At 54.0% G+C, this 18,660-nt stretch overlaps 2 protein-coding genes across 8 annotated transcripts; one reads left to right on the top strand and one right to left on the bottom strand.

The window, feature by feature from the left end:
* The first annotated feature begins 1,883 nt into the window (after window positions 1–1,883).
* ARMC7 (armadillo repeat containing 7) lies at window positions 1,884–16,429 on the top strand. 7 transcript variants are annotated; one of them, XM_070479986.1, is made up of 4 exons: window positions 1,884–2,300; window positions 2,399–2,542; window positions 13,045–13,122; window positions 14,826–16,429. In XM_070479986.1, the coding sequence occupies exons 1-4, from the start codon at window positions 2,210–2,212 to the stop codon at window positions 15,185–15,187; spliced, it is 675 nt and encodes a 224-aa protein (XP_070336087.1). In that variant the 5' UTR covers window positions 1,884–2,209; the 3' UTR covers window positions 15,188–16,429. The 7 variants fall into 7 exon arrangements, with proteins under 7 accessions (XP_070336087.1, XP_020741471.2, XP_020741470.1 ...); XM_020885812.2 differs by lacking the exon at window positions 14,826–16,429 and adding an exon at window positions 13,894–14,282 and having other exon boundaries at window positions 1,886–2,300; XM_020885811.2 differs by lacking the exon at window positions 13,045–13,122 and having other exon boundaries at window positions 1,887–2,300.
* A 4-nt stretch (window positions 16,430–16,433) lies between these two features.
* Window positions 16,434–18,273, bottom strand: NT5C (5', 3'-nucleotidase, cytosolic). The gene is made up of 5 exons (XM_020885822.2): window positions 17,960–18,273; window positions 17,478–17,578; window positions 17,338–17,398; window positions 16,874–16,988; window positions 16,434–16,762 (listed from the first exon to the last, which is right to left on the bottom strand). Exons 1-5 carry the CDS (start codon window positions 18,149–18,151, stop codon window positions 16,581–16,583), a joined length of 651 nt encoding a protein of 216 aa, XP_020741481.2. The 5' UTR covers window positions 18,152–18,273; the 3' UTR covers window positions 16,434–16,580.
* Between the last annotated feature and the right edge of the window lie 387 nt (window positions 18,274–18,660).

Genomic DNA, 18,660 nt, shown 5'->3' with positions numbered 1-18,660 from the left:
CTTGAAGTTCCCTGACTAGGACCAATGACCAAACTCATCCATACCCCCTGCAGTGGAAAGCGCTGAGTCTTAATCACTTAACCACCAGGGAGGTCCCTAGATGAATACTTTTTGGTGCTAGTAGCCACGTGACTTTGAAACATGCATCCCCTTTTAGGCCCACTCTTGAAAACTGATTTTTTCAAGGAAAAAAGATATTATTAGTAAACATTTAGGATAGAGAACTTTGACTTCCTCTGCCTGCCCTCCCCCACTCCCTACCCCCTGCAAGAGTGGCAATCATCTCTGGGCAGAATTCCTTCAACAAATATTATTGAGGAGCTACTGTGTGTCAGGAACTGGGCAGAGAGGAGTAAGACCTGGTTACAAAACCAAGGACTTAAGAATTCTTCTCAGAGGTGAGGGCCTTGGAAGCCTTAATTCAGTTCAGTTCAGGCACTCAGTCGTCCAACTCTTTGTGACCCCATGAACTGCAGCACGCCAGGCTTCACTGTCCATCTCCCAACTCCTGGCGCTTGCTCTAACTCATGTCCATTGAGTTGGTGATGCCATCCAGCCATCTCATCCTCTGTCGTCCCCTTCTCCTCCTGCCTTCAATCTTTCCCCAGCATCAGGGTCTTTTCCAAAGGCTCAGGGAGGGACAAGTAACGAAGGATGTGATGGGCCCATCAGATTCCAGAACCCACACTTGGTTGATCCTGGGATTCCTCCAGAGAAGGTCTAGAGCAGTTCCTGACCAGTGTGGGGTACCACGTCTGTCCTGTCCCTAGGTCTTTACTGCCCCATCCAGACAGAAGCAGAGAAGCCCCCTGGCCGCCTTGGGCTGAGATGAAATATTTCCCCAGGTCGAATCAGCTCTCCTTAGAATGTGAAGGGCCTGGTGAGGAGCCTGGGGCCACTGCCCTGCAAGAAGCAGCCAGAGTCCCCAAGCCCCAGGTGTGTGCATAGGGCTGGGGCTGATCACAGGCACCTGGGCCCACCAGGTGGGGGCTGCTCCCAGGGGGGCTGTGGCAAGCTGGAGTGTGGCTGTCACTTTGTCCTTGCACAAGGCCCTTGCCCTCCTGAAACTCACAGCCTAAGCCGCTTCTATCCCCACATTTTCAAGCACCCTGGAGTCCGAGAGGGCCACCTTCCTCCCTGGTGCTCTGTCCCCTATGCCTGTGAAGTGTGGGTCACCTGCCCCGTTCCTGAGAAACCCCGAGAAAGGACTAGATAGAAGGGCTTCAGCATTCTGGGCTCCCCACAATCCAGAAAGCCACCAAAGTGGTATTTCTGGGGTCTGATGGTGCTGCCCCGGGTGTGCCCCGCCACCTGGCAGGCTCAGCTCGGGGTTGGGGAGCAGAGGATACCAGGCTCACTGACTTTTGTTTTCATCTTGCCCTCGCCGCGGGCATATAGGGTCATAGTTCCCCCACCAGGGATCCAATCGTGTCCCCTCCACTGGGAGCACAGAGTCTTAAGCACTGAACCACCAGCGAAGTCCTCACTGGGCTTTTGGGAAGAGCCGACCAGAAGGTAGTGTCAGAAGACCCACAGAGGGGACATAAGGAGCCAACGCTCGGCGTCTCCAGGGCGTCCCTTGATGGTGGAGGGGCGGGGACTGCGGCCGAGCGCGGGGGCATCTGAAGGTGCTTCTACCCCGACAGTCTCCCACACAGGCGACCCCTGGCACCTCTGAGCTCCTAAGGGCTCTAGGGGCACGCCTCAACATAACCGCAGGCTTCAGTGACCACTTCCATCAAGAGGCGGATCGCCGCCTGCAAGAGACAAAACGCTGGAAGCGGGCAGCGCAGGAATACTCAGCTCAGAGACGGCCCCACCCGCTCGCCGCCTCGCCCCGCCCCTTACACATCGCCCCGCCCCTTCCGGCCTCTGGGCGGGGCTAAGCGCCGCTTCTCCCGGAAGTCCGGGACCGAGCCGAACGTCCCGCCCAGCTGGGCGCTGCCCCTCCTTCCTACGGCGCGCGGGTGGGTCCTCGTCTCCTGCTCCCCAACTTAGGTGTTCGGTCCCAACTCCTACGAGGTCTTGAGGCCCCACCGCGTCCCCCACAGCCCAGTCTCAGCTGCAAGCTGCTGCAGAGCCTGGAGCCAGGAAAGGAACCCGTTTCCCCTCCCTGGCCCCGCGGAATCAGGTGGGGTCCTCGCCCCTCTCCCCAGCCTCGCCTTCCACACTCTCCCGCCCGCTCCTCGGGGCCCCTCGCCGCCCGCGCATGGCCCAGAAGCCGAAGGTAGACCCCCACGTCGGTCGGCTGGGGTACCTGCAGGCGCTGGTCACGGAATTCCAAGAGACGCAGAGCCAAGGTGAGTGCCTCGGGGTGGGGGGGGCAGGGGGACCGGGCTGGGGTCCGGCCGCGACCACCGCCCGGGCCCTGGCGCCACTGCCCGCTTCTCCACCGCAGACGCCAAGGAGCAAGTGCTGGCCAACCTCGCCAACTTCGCCTATGACCCCGCTAACTACCAGTATCTGCGGCAGCTGCAGGTCCTGGATTTATTCCTCGATTCGCTGTCGGAGGAGAATGAGACCCTGGTGGAGTTTGCTATTGGTAAGGATGGGGCGGTCTCCTAGGTGCCTGATGAGATAACAGAAGTGAGTTGTTGGGGAAGGGCTCTCTTAGGGCCTTACTTAGGCCGTCTCTCAGCAGCGAAGGCAGACTTTCGTAGTGTCTGTAATGCCTCTGAGGCCCACACAGCGTCCAGGTTCACAGGTGGCTTGAGTCTGGCCTGGAACCCAGGCCCAGGACCGTTTCTACCTGTCTACCTTCCTTCTCGGTTAGAGGTGAGATTATAAATGGGAATGGATTGAAGCCCCTTGGAGGGAAAAAAAAGAAGTTGAGCGCTCTTTTAAAACCTCTTTATCTTGTTTCACCATCAAGAGAAATAACAGTTACTCGAAGGGCTTATGGCACCTGTAGTTGTTCTGACGTCAGACCTATTGAATTATTCACCCGACAGGTGTTTGTTGGGCAGGTACGGTGTGAGCAAAGTGTTGTTCTAAATGCTGGGGAGATGGCCAAGAAGTAGGGAAAAAATCTTTGCCCTCAGGGAGACACATGGTTGACAAAAAAGCTGAGGTGCTGAAGAAAACAGGCTGATGAAGAAGAGCAAGGGGAGGAAGGGACTACTTCTGGTTTGGCCCTGGCTGGAAGGCACAGGCCAGGCCAAGACCCTGGAGCAGGAGGAGCCAGAAAGAAGGCTGATGCAGCACCACTGTGGTGAGTGAAGCCGAGAGCGGTACTAAATGAGAGAAGGATTTAGTGCTGCTAAATTAGAGAGCACCTCGCACCAGCTTACGGGGATTCAGATCTAGGCATTGGGCGGGAGTTTGGAGTTTATTCTGAGGGCAAACCAACATTCCTGGGACTTCCCTAGTGGTCCAACAATTAGGACTTTGCTCTTCCACTGTAGGGGCTGCGGGTTCCATCCCTGGTTAGGGAACTGAGATCCTGCAAAAAGCAAACAAAACCGACATTCTTTTTTTCAGCATGTGTCTTTAAAAAAGAACATTTCTCTGCATAGTGAAAGGAATCTTATCTTCATTGGGAATAAACTTAATAATTCCATTGTCACCAAATACCCAGTTAGGCAGACTTCTCTAATAGTTCCCAAGTGGACATTTTTTGTTGTTGTTTTGTATAAACCAGGATCCGTGCTCTTAATCTGATTGTTATGTTCCTTAGATCTCAATCTCTTGCTCTCTTTTTAAATAAACTTTGTATTTTAGAACAGTTTTAGAAAAATGGCGAAGGTAATATAGAGTTTCTATGTATGCACACCCAGTTTCCTTATTATTACCTTCTTACATTAGTATGGTACACTTGTTACAATTAATAAGCCAATATCAGCAGTCCTGTCTAACTCTTTGCAACCCCATGGGCTGTAGCCTGCCAGGCTCCTCTGTTCATGGAATTTCCCAGACAAGAGTACTGGAGGTGGGTTGCCATTTCCTCCTCCAGGGGATCTTCCCGACCCAGGGATAGAACCTGTGTCTTCTGCATTGGCAGACAGATTCTTTACCACTGAGCCACCTGGAAACCCCTATTATTAACTCGAGTTTGTACTTTATTCTGATTTCCTCAGTTTTTCCCTCATAACCTTTTACTGTTTCAGGAGTCCATCCAAGATACTATGTTAGATTTAGGCTCCTTTGGGCTGTGCCAGTTCTAGACTTTTTCTTTTCGTGAACGACCTTGGCAGTTTTAAGGAGTACTGGTCAGGTATTTTGTAGGTTTTCCTTTAGTTGTGATTTGCCTGGCATTTTTCTCGTTATTAGACTGGGATATGAGTTTTGGGGAGGATGACTACAGAGGTAAATGGTAAGAGGCCATGATATATCTCCTCTAACTAAAGCTATTTTGGGAGGTGCTTCCCATGTGGGATCTTAGTTCCCTGACCAAGGATTGAACCTGTGCTGTCTGCAGCGGCAGTGCAGAGTGTTAACCACTGGACCACTAGGGTCTCGACTCTGGAGAAAACTTTGCTAAAAAGAGCAGTCAGCCAAGGCGAGTTTTTACAGGATCAGGAAGCACCTTTCCCAAGGCAGGAGCCCTCTGAGATCCCGGCCCACTGGGCTGGGGGCTCTCAGTGTGGGTGACCACGCCCTGGACCTGGAGTCCACGGTCCCCACTTCACTTCATAGCTGATCCTTGTGTATGAGTCCTATCTCTTCTGAGCTTCGTTTCCTCATCTGAGCCTTGCCTGCCTCGCAGGACTGCTGTGGGGAGCAGAGCTGTTGGGTTTGTGTGTCTGTGAAGGTACTTTGTCTAGAATCGTTTGTATCCTTATCACCAGTTTTCCTTTTCACAGCCGCTTTTCCTCCTGTTTTTTCTCCTTCTTTCTAAGGTCCCCAATCCCAGGAGCAACAGCTTTCTTAGCTCTGCGTCCCTCCATGGGGTCCTCTGCAGATGAAATTTCTTTTTTATTTATTGTGCATAGATTGGAAGTCCCAGTGGTGCTAAGAAGCCTATTTTGTTACTCTTTTTGTTTCCTTTCTTGTTGATGTCTGTGGCGCTACATTGCAAACACTGTCAGTGCTTATCCTGCCCTGTGCTTTGTAGCTTGGAATCTTTTCTCTCTGGTGGCAGGTCTGAGATTGTGACCTCCATGAGGTCAGAGTGCTTTGCTTATTTTTGTCTTGAGTGCTCAGGCTTTTTGGTCTGGAAAGAAAGAGAGGATGGGGTGAGTGCACATGCAGAGTCCTGCCCCTGACCTGGGGCTGGCACCCTGAGTGGGGCTGCTTCTGGAACAACTACTGGGTAAGATTGGCCATCGCCACGGTTTGGCGGAATCAAACCCAGTGTTGGTTTGTTGGCGCAGAAGAGAGTGAGTTTGGTAGGAGCAGGGCTTTGGGGTCAGGCAGGCCTGGGTTCAAGTCCTCACTCCGAGACTTAACTCTAGGCACGTGACTTCCCTTCCACCATCAGGTGGGCAGGATCAGTACCTGCCTCACAGAATTGTTGAGAATTATATGAGCTGAAGTGCCTGCAGCTGCATGGCCTCCTGCTATCCAGACCTTTTTGAGGATAAGCAGTTCCCTCATCTCCCAGAGACTGAAGTGGGATAGTGTCTCATGACCCATTTGTTCCAGGGATTCGTTCCTTCTGGAAAAGCATCACTGAGTGATAGGAAAAGGTATGAAAGTTGACCCCTAGCCTCACAGTGGGTGTCCGGGCAGTATTAGGAGGACATACCCCTGGGTGATGGGCACTGGTCAGGCCAGAGCCACCCTTGTTTGGGTCGGAGGATGGAAAGTGGATGGATTATCAGGAACCAGATGCAAAGCCAGGATCTCAGTAAACACTCAAATGAATGAAAGGATTCCGAGCTCATGCCCCAGATAAAACCTCTGGCAGGCTTTGGCATCAGTTTGAGAGCATTGGCCTGAAGAACCACTGGTTGATTCTGTCTTACCTGCTGTGTGTGCATACCTGCACCATTCTAGATGCTGTGTGGATTGTAAACAAGCCAGGAGATAACTCACCGCTTCTATGAAAACTGAATCCTAGGATATCACAGAGTACTTGACAGTTTTGTTACCAAAACAGAGTTCAAGTAGCAGGGACCTCCCACAATTCAGCTTAAATCCTTTTTCCTGTGTTCTATTTCTTGCAATACTCATAGCTGCCACCAGATGGTGGTGGTGTACTGAAAAAGACTGGCGGATGACGCCTGAGCCGCCTCTCTGGAAAACAGTATCTAGTGTAATTGAAGGGAGGCATGCCCCCTGATCCGGCAGTTGCATTCACAGGGTTAGGTCCAGGCACGTGTAGACACATAGGCAAAAATGTCACCAGCAGTATTGTCTGTAATAGCCCCAGCCTGCAAACAGTCAACACTGGGATGAATATCAATATTGTGGATGTTCATACTACTTGGCAAGGTAAATGAACAATCTGCACAGCTCCATGCAATTATCCTGCAAACATAATGTTAAGCACATGATGCTAGACACATAATAATATGTACAGCATAACTCCATTTTTATAAAGTCCAAAAAGAGGCAGAACTGAATTATAGCATTTAGGAGCGGGTGTGTGGTTAAAAAAGAAAAATATTTGGAAGATCCCGAGAACTCCCTGGTGGTCCAGTGGTTAGGACTCGGTGCTTTCATTCTCGTGGCCTAGGTTCAACCCCTGATAGGAGAACTAAGATCCACAAGCCACACAGGAAGTAAAAGGTCCTGTTTATTACAAGTCAGGAAGGGGTTCACCTCTGAGAGGGAGAGAATTCAATCCAGAAAGAATGTGCAGAGGCACTGGACTGCTGACTATGCTCCAGTCCTTGACCTCAGCGCTGGTTACGTGCGCACTTGGGCTCTCACTGTTCACCTCTGCCTGTGTGTGCGTGGCAGGTGTGCCCTGGGCCATTCTCCGGGGCTGTAAACAGGGGCGTGGCTGGTCCACCTCTACTGGGTGCCAGAGAGGGGTCTTCCATTATCTAATCCTCTCTGCCCGTTTTACTGATGAAGAAACTCAGGCTTAGAGAAATGGAGTTGCTTGCTCTGCTCACTTGAATCTGCAGGGGGCGTTCCTGGGATTTTTAGCTAGCTCCGCCCACCACAGAGCCCTTGCTCCATCCGCGGAACTCTGGGGTCCCCGGGGAACCTGCTTCTCTCATTGGTCCTTTAGGGGCCTGGGATCGCACATCTTTCAGCTTAAAAACAAAAACAAAAACCTCCCCAGCCCGCCACCAGTTACAGGAAAGCTGAAGTCGAGGTTCTCGCCCCATCACTCCCTCTCGCGGCCCTGGGAAGGCTGACGCCAGGCCCCTCTGCCCTCCCGCCCCCCTTCCTCTCAGTTCCAGGCACAGCAGAGTGTGTCTGTGTGTTTCACTCACGTTTGTGAATATGTAATGGGGTCACCCGGTACAGAGTTCAGAAGGGTAGGTGGTAAACTGTAACAGTCTGTAGCCTTTTCTGGAGGCAGCCATGTTACCAGTTTCTTGTGTATCCTCCCAGAGGTATTTGCAGGATTTATAAACAAATATGTATATGTTTGTATACTATGTATACATTGTATGGCTTACACATGCCTGTAGTATACTATTTCTATATTTTGCTCCTCCCCTCCCCCCTTTTACAATTTATTTGGCAGTGCTGGGTCTTAGTTGTGGCATGTGGGACCTAGTTCCCTGCATAGGGAGCTCAGAATCTTAACCTCTGGACCACCAGGGAAGTCCCTTTGGGGCGGGGGAGGGCCCGGGGAGGGAAAACAGGAAAAAACTTAGCGCCACCTATTGGCACACGTGCAGTGTCAGCCCTTAAAGAGCGGCGTGATGACCTCAGCGAGTCGGCCTGAGGTCTAGCGGCCCGAGGATGGCCGTTTCGGTTGTTTCCATCTTGCTCTCACTGGCGGTGCTGCTTATTTGTGTATCATTTCTCTTGCCGGAATGGCCCTGTATAATGCTAGAATTGAAGTCTAGGTCAGAAACGTGAAAGGCCATGATTTTTTTTTTAATTAAAAACTTTTTTTATTTTAAGATTATACAAAACATACCACTTAAGTGAAAACTATATCTCCCTGTGTTTTTAGAGAAGTCTCACTACCATCCTGGTCCGTTCCCCTCTGTTCCCCTCTCATGGAATCAGCAGATGTGAACATGTACATTTGTGTATATTTGTCCACTGCCTGCTTACATATAATAGTAACTTTCTCTGTATGCTGTTCACCCCTTGAGTGTCCGTCCTGAAATGTCAGAGAAAACCATTCTCAAGATAACATGTGGTGTATGTGTGTGTGTGTGGCTCAGTCGTGTCCGACTCCACGACCCAATGGATTGCAGCACGCCTAGGCCTCCCTGTCCATCACCAGCTCCCAGAGTTTACTCAAACTCATGGCCATTGAGTCGGTGATGCCATCCAACCATCTTATTCTCTGTCATCCCCTTCTCCTCCTGCCCTCAATCTTTGCCAGCATCAGGGTCTTTTCAAAAGTCAGCTCTTCGAATCAGGTGGCCAAAGTATTGGAGTTTCAGCTTCAGCATCAGTGCTTCCAATGAATATTCAAGACTGATCTCCTTTAGGATGGACTGGTTATGTATGTGTGTGCGCTTAGTTGCTCAGTCGTGTCTGACTCTTTGTGACCCCATGGACTGTAACCCTCCAGACTCCTTTGTCCCTGGGATTCTCCAGGGAAGAATACTGGAGTGGGTTGCCATGCCCTTCTCCAGGGGATCTTTCCGACCCAGGGATCAAACCCAGGTCTCTCACCTTGCAGGCAGATTCTTTACCATCTGTGCCACCAGGGAAGACCAACTCAAGATATTGGGTTGGCCAAAAAGTTCATTTGGGTTTTTCTACAAGATGTTATGGAAAACATGGGGACTTCCCTGTGGTCCAGTGGCTAAGACTCTGAGCTCCCAAATGCAGGGTACCAGGGTTCTATCCCTGGTTGGGGAACTAGATCCCACATGCTGCAACTAAAGAACTAAAGCTCTCAGATGATGCAGCTGAAGAATTAAAGATCGCATATGCCACAACTAAGACCAGGCAGAGCCCAAAAAAAAAAAAAAGATGTTATGGAAAACATAACATGTTACAAACATTTTGACCAACCCAATACTAAAGTTAAACCCCAAAACAAATAGTCCTCAGTGAAGATTTTGAGCTGGGATTGACTGTGGCCAGCCCAGTGCCCTGGTGTAGGTGGGTGCTCAGACACCACGTCTCCAGCCAGTGTCTCCAAGGGCTCGCCCAGCCCTCCAGGGCGCCAGGTGCTGGCTCAGCACTCAGCATGTCCTCGCTCAAGTGCCAGGACAGTCCCTAGGCCCTCCTGTCCCTCCCAGCACCGATGCCCTGCTCGCCGTGTGACTTGAGGTCCCTGCCCGACCTCTGAGCCACAGCGTTCTCCTCCCAGGTGCCCCCGGGGCTTTCTGTGGCTCCCGTCTAGACGGGCCCTGCCTTTGCCCCTTGTTCTTTCTCTCTGCCTTGCCTGGTTTGTCCAAAACACATTCATCCACCAGTCAGAACTTGTTTTGTGTGGTAACCAGTCTTTAAATTGCAGCAGGATCAGCATACAGTGAATTGCACAGGTTTAAGTGTCAGTTTGATGATTTTTTTTGGCTGCACTGTGCGGCATGAAGGATCTTAGTTCCCCAACCAGGGATTGAAACCTGAGGCCCCTGCAGTGGAAGTGTGGATTCTTAACCACTGGACCACAGGAAAGTCCCAGTTTGATGAATTTTTAAGTTCATTAAGGTGTATGTACATCTACGTAACCAGCACTTAAATCAAGATACAGAATATTTTCATCTCCCCGAAAGGATCCCTCATACCCTCTGCCGATTAGTGTCTTCCACCCCGAGGTAACCACGGTTCTCACCTTCAGCCACATGGGTTTGTTTTGCCTGTTCTTGAACTTCATGTAAGTGGACTGGTACAGGATTCTTTGAGTTGAGTCTCTGGTTTTTTTCCCTCAACATGAGGTCCATGCAAATTGTTATAGTATCAGTAGCTCCTGTCTTTGTATGAATAGGCCACAAGTTGTTCATCCGTTCATCCACTGGTGGAGCTTTGAGTTATTTCTAGAGGCTTGATGAGTAAAGCCGTTAGGATCATTTTAAAGACTTCATTTCCTCGCGGCTGTGCTGGACCTTATTGCTCCCCGGGCTTTTCTCTAGTTGCGCTGAGCGGGGACTGCTCTCTAGCTGCCATGCGAGGGCTTCGCGTCGCAGTGGCTTCTTTGGTTGCAGAGCTCCAGGGCACGCAGGCTTCAGTAGTTGCGGCCCCGCACTTCAGAGCGCAGGCTTGGTAGCTGTGGCACATGGGCTTATTTGCCCTCCGGTGTGTGGAATCTTCCCAGATCAGGACTGAACCCATGTCTTCCGCATTGGCAGGACTGAACCTGCGGTGGGCTGCAGGCTCTCACAGCTGAGTTTGCATGTGCACTTCTGTACATAGATACACACACCCCCCCACACACACGGTAGATGTATGTTCAACTGTATTTGTCGTAGCTGAGTCGTGTCCGACTCTTCGTGACCCCATGGACTGTAGCCTACGAGGCTCCTCCGCCCATGGGATTTTCCCGGCAAGAGTACTGGAGTGGGTTGCCATTTCCTTCTCCAGGGGATCTTCCCCACCCAGGGATTGAACCCGCGTCTCCTGCATTGCAGGCAGACGTTTTACTCTCTAAGCCACCAGGGAAAGCTACCAAAGAGTTTTCCAGTGTAATTACGATGTGTGCACGCCTCACCACCAGCACACGAGAGTTCCAGTAGCTCTGCCAGCACTTAATATTGTCAGTCTTCTTTTGTTTTCCATTATGATAGGTGTATAGGGGCTTCTTGCTGTGATTTTAATTTTCATTTCTCTGATAAGGAATGTAGAGCACATTTTCATATATTGGCCCTTTTGTGCAGTTTGTCTAAGTCTTTTGCTCATTCTTTTTTTTTTATTGTGTTGTTCATCTTTTATTGATATGAAGGAGTTGTTTAAATATCCTGGATATGAGTTCTCTGTCGGAATTGATGAATATTTTCTTCTTTTGCTTTTTCCCCCCTTTTTTGGTATGAAGACAAGAAGCGAAGGGGGTGAGGAGAAGCGCCCTTGGGGAGGGGGATGATTAGTGTGGTCAAGGGAGTCCCCGAGAAGAGGTAACATCTGGTTGGGCCTTTTTTTTTCTGGCTGTGCTGCATGGTTTTCAGGGTCTTAGTTCCCCAACCGGAGATTAAACCTGGGCCCACAGTAGTGAGAGTAGAGTCCTGAGCACTGGACAGTCAGGGAATTCCCTGGACGTTTTTTTTTTTTATTGCAATTTTATGACACATTTGCTGTTCTTTTTTCCTCCTTAACCTTATATAGCAAGCATTTTCCCACGTTACGTGTTTTTTTTAAAATGTGATTTTTAGAACTGTATAATGTTTCATCATACGGATGTACCCTATTTTCTTTAACCAGTTTGCTGTTGTTGGGCCTTCTTGAGGAAGCTGCCAGGCTTCACGTTGCTCTTTTTCTGCAGTCCTCCTTAGTTCTTCAGGGCTGGTGCACAGAGGTGGGCTCCGAGGAAAACTCAGAGGGGCTGCGGCTTCTCGTCAGCTCTTTGGGGGTCTTCTGGCTCCTTCTCTGGCGCTCCTGCTCAGCCCTTTATCCCTGAAGCCCTTCTCTTTCCAGGCTTTCACTGCTCTTTTTCATCTGCCACGGTCACTGCCAGCAAGGCTGAGGGCCTTAAAGAGTTCCCTGCCTGCGGTGGGGACCCGGCAGCTGGTGAGTGCTGGCAGCCCCCCGATCCATCCCTGGAGCCTTCCCAGGCCTGTAAATGGGGAGCAGGTGGGGCTGGCTGCTGGGAGGCCGCCTCCTGAGCCCATTCTCCTGCAGATGCCCTGTGATTATCCCAAGTGGCAGAGCCCAGCCCAGGCACAGCTGGGCACGATGATGACTCACCAGCCCGAGAGTGACTCGGGCTTTTCACCATATCACCCTTGAGGGCAGAGATTAAGTCCCGTCCCCCACCCCCGAGCTGAGTCCGCAGTGTGGGCAGGAGGCTGCAGCTCCACTCGGAGCTCAGAGGAGATGGTGCCAATGTGTGCAAGGAGCTGGGGTCCTGCCGGGGCGTTTCCACTTGTCCCTGCACCCGGCTGAGCCTGGCGTCCGCCCATGGTAGGATTAGTTGTTTTCGTGGCTTCTACAGGGACACCCTTTACCCTGGGAGTGGCAGCGGGCTCCCCATCTTTTGAGACTTTGGGCAAGTTACTCACTGGCCTCATCTTTCCCGTCAGTGGGGATGGTGGTGACTCTTGCTCCATGGAGTTCAGTCATGTGCCCAGTAAGAATGCACAGTTTCAGGCTCCCAGGATTTAGAGGTACATGACTGCTGTGTGGTGCCCAGTGATGGGCAAAGACCACAAGTAAAGAGGGTGGTGGGAAGGGAGGCCCCAGGCTGTGCTCAGGGCTCCACTGGAGTGACCTGAGGTGGGGAGGGACCCTGCATCAGTGCCTCCTCTTCTGGGGCGGCCCCTCAGAGGCCCCCTGTCAGTGAGACCCCAGAACCGCAGATGTCCCAGGTGGGCAGGGTCTCGGGGAGCTATCCCATCCAGCCTCCCGACCATCTGCAGTGCAGCTGTTTCCTGCTGCTCACCGCTTTACAGTCCTTCTAACAAATGTTTGCAGAGCGCGCCCTGTACCAGGCACCCAGGATGTGGTGGGAATAAGACAGCCTGGGTCTTGACCTCTGGGAATGTATCCTTCTAGTGGGGCTCAGCAGTCAGCGAGCAAGGAAGAGCCATGGTGATCCATCAAAGTTCTAAGCATGTGAAGAAAATGAAACAAAGTGATGAGGGAAGTGCCTGGACGTGGCAGGGTGGGGCTTATGTGGTGGTCCAGGAAAACCTCACTGTCCAGGGAGCAGTGACGTGCTGGTTACCAGCAAGAGCGTGGCAGGACTTCCCTGATGGTCCAGTGGTTAGAGCTTCCACTGCATGGGGGGCACGGTTCAATCCCTGCTTAGGCAATTAAGATGCTGCATTCCACGAGGCATGGCCAATAAAAGAAAAAAAAAACAACGAGGGTGGCACCATGTGAAGATCCTGGAAGGGAGTGTGAACTTTATTCCAGGTGCAGTGGGAAGTCCCTGGAGGTTGAGTGGATGGAACCTTTACAAGCTTCCCTTCAGCGGGACCCAGACTGACCCAGGTACTGCTCAGAAGCTGGCGGCTGAGCCTGGAGGAGGAGGAGGTCTTCGCCAGCCCTGCCCCCCACCTCGCTGCTCCTGTCCCCGCTTGCTGGGAAAGACGTCCAGGTTGGGGTTGAGGCTGTGAGAAGCCAGAGCCTCTGCCAGTTTCCAGAGATGCAGGGGAAGTGGGTGGGCTGTCAGTCACTCTTCATTGGCTGCGCGGGGCTGGGCGATGCGTGCTATGCAAATGAGCTAGAAGCTGGTCTTCTGTTTGGAGTAGGAACCCAAGGGTGGGGGTGCCATGACGGCAGGAAGCTCACCCAGGAGCCACAGGAAGTCAGCTTCCCACACCCAGGGCTCTGGGCTAGCGGGAGAGTACAAAGTCTGGCCACACTACGTTAGCGGTGGTGGGTTCTTCCATCCCGAACCACAGGTCTCTTCACTCTGTCCTTTTCTCTTATCCCCCAGAATCCTAGTAACAATGATGGGTTGGGGGAGGCAGTGGTGGATGATATTTAACCTCTTAATTATGTTGTAGCCATAAAATGGTAAAAGGGTGGACTGCATGGCTGTTAAATGACGCCGTGATTGTAGATTTATTGGCGTGGAGAGGTGTTCACAGTTCAGTTCAGTGTCCAACTCTTTGCGACCCCATGAACCGCAACACGCCAGGCCTCCCTGTCCATCACCAACTCCCAGAGTCCACCCAAACCCACATCCATCGAGTTGATGATGCCATCCAACCATCTCATCCTCTGTCATCCCCTTCTCCTGCCCTCAATCTTTCCCAGCATCAGGGTCTTTTCCAGTGAGTCAGCTCTTCACATCAGATGGTCGAAGTATTGGAGCTTCAGCTTCAACGTCAGTCCTTCCAATGAATACCCAGGACTGATCTTTAGGATGGACTGGTTGGGTCTCCTTGCAGTCCAAGGGACTCTCAAGAGTCTTCTCCAACATCACAGTTCAAAAGCATCAATTCGTCGGCTCTCAGCTTTCTTTATAGTCCAACTCTCATATCCATACATGACCACTGGAAAAACCATAGCCTTGACGAGATAGACCTTTGTTGGCCCAGTAATGTCTCTGCTTTTTAATATGCTGTCTAGATTGGTCATAAGTGGTTAAATAAAAGCAACTGGCTTACAAAACAGTAAGCAGAGGATCACATTGTTACCAAGTATATGGAGTCACATATTTAAATATTGTGGGATGAAAAGTAAATATTAAATGTCTTGGTGGTAGGATTGAGATGGTTTATACTTTGCCTTTTTGACAGTTTTATTGTAGTATAACTGACATCTGATAAACTTCACGTAAGTAAAGGGGGCAACTTGATACGTTTTGATATATGTGTACACCTGTGAAACAATCACCTTACACATGTGTGCATGTGTATGTGTGTGCATATGTGTGTGCATATATGTATTGTGGTCATGCCACACATCTTGTGGGCTCTTAGTTCCCCGGCCAGGGATTGAACCAGGCCCTCAGCAAGGAAAGCGTGGAGCCCTAACCCTGGACCACCAGGGAGTTCCCAGGAAAGCATTGAACTGGCCGAACCAAGAGGGAGAAGGTTCAGTGCCCATCTCCAGAGGGCTGGGCCGTGGCAGGCAGGCCTGTCTGGAACCTTGAAAGGGAGGGCTGGAGATCCAGTGGGACTCCAGGAGGAGAGGGCGGAGGAGGCCCAGGGCTGAGGCCTCAGAGTCCGCTTGCGCTTCCCCAGGTGGCCTCTGCAACCTATGCGCCGACAGGGCCAACAGGGAATACATCCTGCAAGCGGGGGGCGTCCCCCTCATCGTCAACTGCCTGTCCAGCCCCAGCGAGGAGACCGTGCTGTCCGCCGTGACCGCGCTCATGGGCCTGGGCTCGCCCGGCGGGGGCTCCCACCCCGAGCTGACGGCCCGGCCTGTGGTCCAATGCATGCTGCGCTTCTCCCTGTCGGCCAGCGCCCGGCTCCGAAACCTGGCCCAGATCTTCCTGGAAGACTTCTGCTCTCCCAGCCAGGTGGCCGAGGCCCGCAGCTGGCGAGCGGATGCCGCCCTGGGGATCCCCCTGCCGAGGACGGAGGCCCCACAGCAGCCCTGACCCGCTGCCCGCCAGACGAGACTGAAACCCTGGTGGGGGCTCCGGGAGAGGCGGCGGCGGCGGCGCGCCCACAGCGCGCCCTCTCCGCTAACGGCGCGCGCTCGGCCGTTTTCAAGGTGCACTTTCTCCACAGCAGGTATTTGCACTGTGATGAAAGGCCCCTGACGAGCGAGGAAGCCAGGCCTTGAGATGCGTGGACGGGGAAGCCGAAGATGCTGCCGTTTTCACGGGCCGCTGCTCTCAGCCTCGTGGAGAGGCCCTCGTGCCGGCCCCCCCCACCCTCGCCGGGTCCCACCCTCGCGGAGGAAGCAGCGCGGTCCCTGGACTCGCAGCCTTCGCAGGTGTTTCTCCTGAGGAACAGCTGGGCCTGGAGCTTAGGAGAATTGCCTGAGCTTGAGGAAGGAAGCATTCTCCCCAGCAGAGGTGTCTGGAGTCATTTTGAGACGCAGAAGTGAGAAGCCTTGTTGTTCAAAGTATATCACGGCTCCGGGAAGCTGAGTGAGGGTGGTGGTGTGCCCGTATCTGTGGAGGCTGGGTACCTGCTCCACAAGCTCTCCAGGCTGGGCATTCGGCCTGGTGGATGCTGGCCCTGAGAACTCTCTGGCTTAACTGTTGATCCGCACAGACCTGTCAGCCAGCCACCACGCTAGGGCCTCAAACACCAGAGTGTGCCCCCTGCTGTTGAGTCCAGCCCAGTGACTTACGGTGGCCATGAGGGTGACGACATGTCGGAGGACAGGCACGGACTCTTCGAGCAGTGTCTCCTCCCTTCCCCACCCCACGGTCCCCGCTTGGAAGCCCTGGCCCGCCTTCTCTGCCATCAGGGTTAGTGGGGGGGTCCCTGTGCCCGGAAGCACGTCTGGGGCTCAGGAGGGCCTTGGGGATGCAAGTAAGAGGGGTGCTGAAGGGAGGGGGGACCAGATGCTGACATAGAGTGCAGGGCTCAGAGTCCAGCGTCCGCCGCTCAGCACGGGGGAAGGGGTGTGGGCCCCCGTGGGAAGCTGGGGTTTGGGAGCAGGGGAAGGTCCTGGCCTCCCTTAAGGCTGACCTCTTACCTGACCAAGGAAAGGTGGCTCCAAGAGGAACGGTGTCCAGGTGGACATGGTGGTGGGTGGATTGTGGGACTAGTGGACTAAGGAGCCCAGAGGGAGGGAGGCGAAGGCCTCCTGGTCGGCCTGTATTCCCGCTGCCCCTCCAGAGGGTCCTGGCCCTTCCCTTTCCCAAATAAAAGGCCTTGAAAGAGCAGTGAGCCGAAGTGTTTTATTTAAAAGGTGCCTGTTCGCCGGCTGTCCTGGGAGGTTCCAGGCGGCCGGCGCGGCGCTGCGCAGGGACTCGGTTCTGCCAGACTTCCCTGTCTGTCTGCCTCGCCCTCCTCCAGCCGCTGTTGGCGGCCTCATTGCTGGGGCAGCCCCAGGCGGTCGGGGTCCAGCGGCAGGGCTCCCCGCTTGCTGTCTATAATCTCCCTCCAGTTGTCGCTCCAGGAGCGCAGCCGTCTCTGAGGCGGGGGCAGGGCCAGGTGCTGGTTGTGGCAGCAGGTGAACAAGATGTGCTCCCAGCTGGGGGTCTCCTCTTGGCCTGGACGGGGAGGCAGGGAACCCGAAGTCCCTAATCTGGTTATCTGTACTCCCTCCCCCTAATCCCAGCAGGCCAGATGCCTGGAGGCGGCTAAGGAGAAAGGCTCCCCACCTTGAATGACCTCCTTGTCATCAATGAGTAGGTCCCCCGAGATCACGGTCTTGTCCCTCGTCACGATAATGCGCTCCACAAACTGGGGTCCCAGGTGCTTCTCCACCCAGCGGTACTGTGAGGTGGGCACAGGGTCAGCAGGGCAAGATGGGCCCCTGAACTCAGGGCCAGTGGGTGTGAGGGAGGGTCTACAGCTTGTGAGAGATACCCCCTCCACGCCTCCCCCCACCAACTTTCTGTGTTTCTGTTGGGGTGTTGGGGTTTGGTTTTTTTTTTTTTTTTGGCTGGGCCATGCAGCATGCTGGATCTCAGTTGCCCGACCAGGGATTGAACCCCTACCCCCTTGCATTGAGAGCACAGAGTCTTAACCTCTGGATTGCCAGGGAAGTCCCCCCGATGGCTTCTTTTAACAAATCAGAACTTAGGAAGCTAAGTTTGCCTGTGGAGCGCTGGAGCAGCCGCACCTTCTCGGTCACACAGTGGTCATACTTCATCAGAGGACTGGTGCAGATGAAGACCTGGGTGCTGCAGGGAGGAGGCACGATTAGACGGGGTGGTGCCTGCCCCTGCCCCCCAACCTCCACTCCCTGTCGCTCTTCCTCACTCTTGCATGTCATTCATCTCCCGCATGGCTTCCAAGGCTCCAGGGATGGGCTCCAAGCCTAGGAAAAAGCCTGGGGCTTCAAACACAGTGGTCACTTTGTCCTGAAATATACAGCGTTCCCGTACTGGCTCTGCTCGCAGCAGACCTCAACCCCCACCCCCAACCCCCCTCTGCCCCACACACAGCGAGGACTCTCAAAGGTGAGGTTCCTAGGGGGCTTTGGTCCCCAGATCAGAGTCCCGGGTGGAGGATTTTGTTTTAACGGTAAGGAAACACCCCCAACCCCCAGACTGTCTAGTCCCAAGTGAAGTGTGGATTCTGAAGTGAGAGCTTTGTTCATTTTAAACAGGAAGGTGTCGACGTGGAGCAGAGACAGTCCTGACCCAGGGGAGGCTCCCCGTCCCCGGATGTCCTGTGGGGTCGGAGCTCCCCGCTCCCGGGGCGGCCTCGCGCCGCACCCCTCCCATCCACCCGCTCCCTACCGCCAGGTCGGGGCGCAGCGCCCGGTACTGCTCGCGCGCGGAGAAGCCGCGGCGCTCCTCCAGCGGCACGTGCGGCTCCCCGGGGAACCGTTGGAGGAAGCCCCGCAGCAGGCCGGCCTCGAAGTCCGCCAGCACGCAGTCCATGTCCACCAGCACCCGCACGGGCCGCGCGCGCCGCGCCGGCATCCCCATCGCCAGCGCCGCTAGGCAGGCGACCCGAGGGAAACGCGGAACCGGCCCCGGGAGCGCGCGGAGCCGGGCGCGGGAACGGCTACTTCCGGAGCCGCGGCGGGCGGGGCCGGGCCGGGCCGGGCTGATTTGCTTGGGCGCCCGGGTGCCCCGCCCGCGGGAGCCCAGGGCCTTCCCCAGGGCCCCCGACCGGACGTGGCGGTGCCCGCGCCCCGCGTCTGGTCTGAGGGTACGCCTGCGTGGACATCAGCCGCCCTCCGCTCCAGACGGCCTCACTCACCCCCAAACGTGACTGGGCCAGACCTTCTGGGGGTCCCCTGGACTGTCCTGAATACTGGGGAGCGTCGTCTTAAACCTGTGGGCCGGCTCCGACCTTCTCAGAACCCACACCTGCTCACCCCGCGGGGACAGGCGAGCTGCCTCCCGCGGCGTGAAGGCAGCACCAACCCAAGGCCCGAATCGCGGGGACCCCCAGGAGCTGAAGTGAGTGAATCTAAAGACAACAGGCTCTT

Source organism: Odocoileus virginianus, chromosome 17 (genome assembly GCF_023699985.2).
Source record: "Odocoileus virginianus isolate 20LAN1187 ecotype Illinois chromosome 17, Ovbor_1.2, whole genome shotgun sequence".
Classification (NCBI taxonomy): Eukaryota; Metazoa; Chordata; class Mammalia; order Artiodactyla; family Cervidae; genus Odocoileus; species Odocoileus virginianus.
This window is presented reverse-complemented; position numbering and strand designations above follow the sequence as displayed.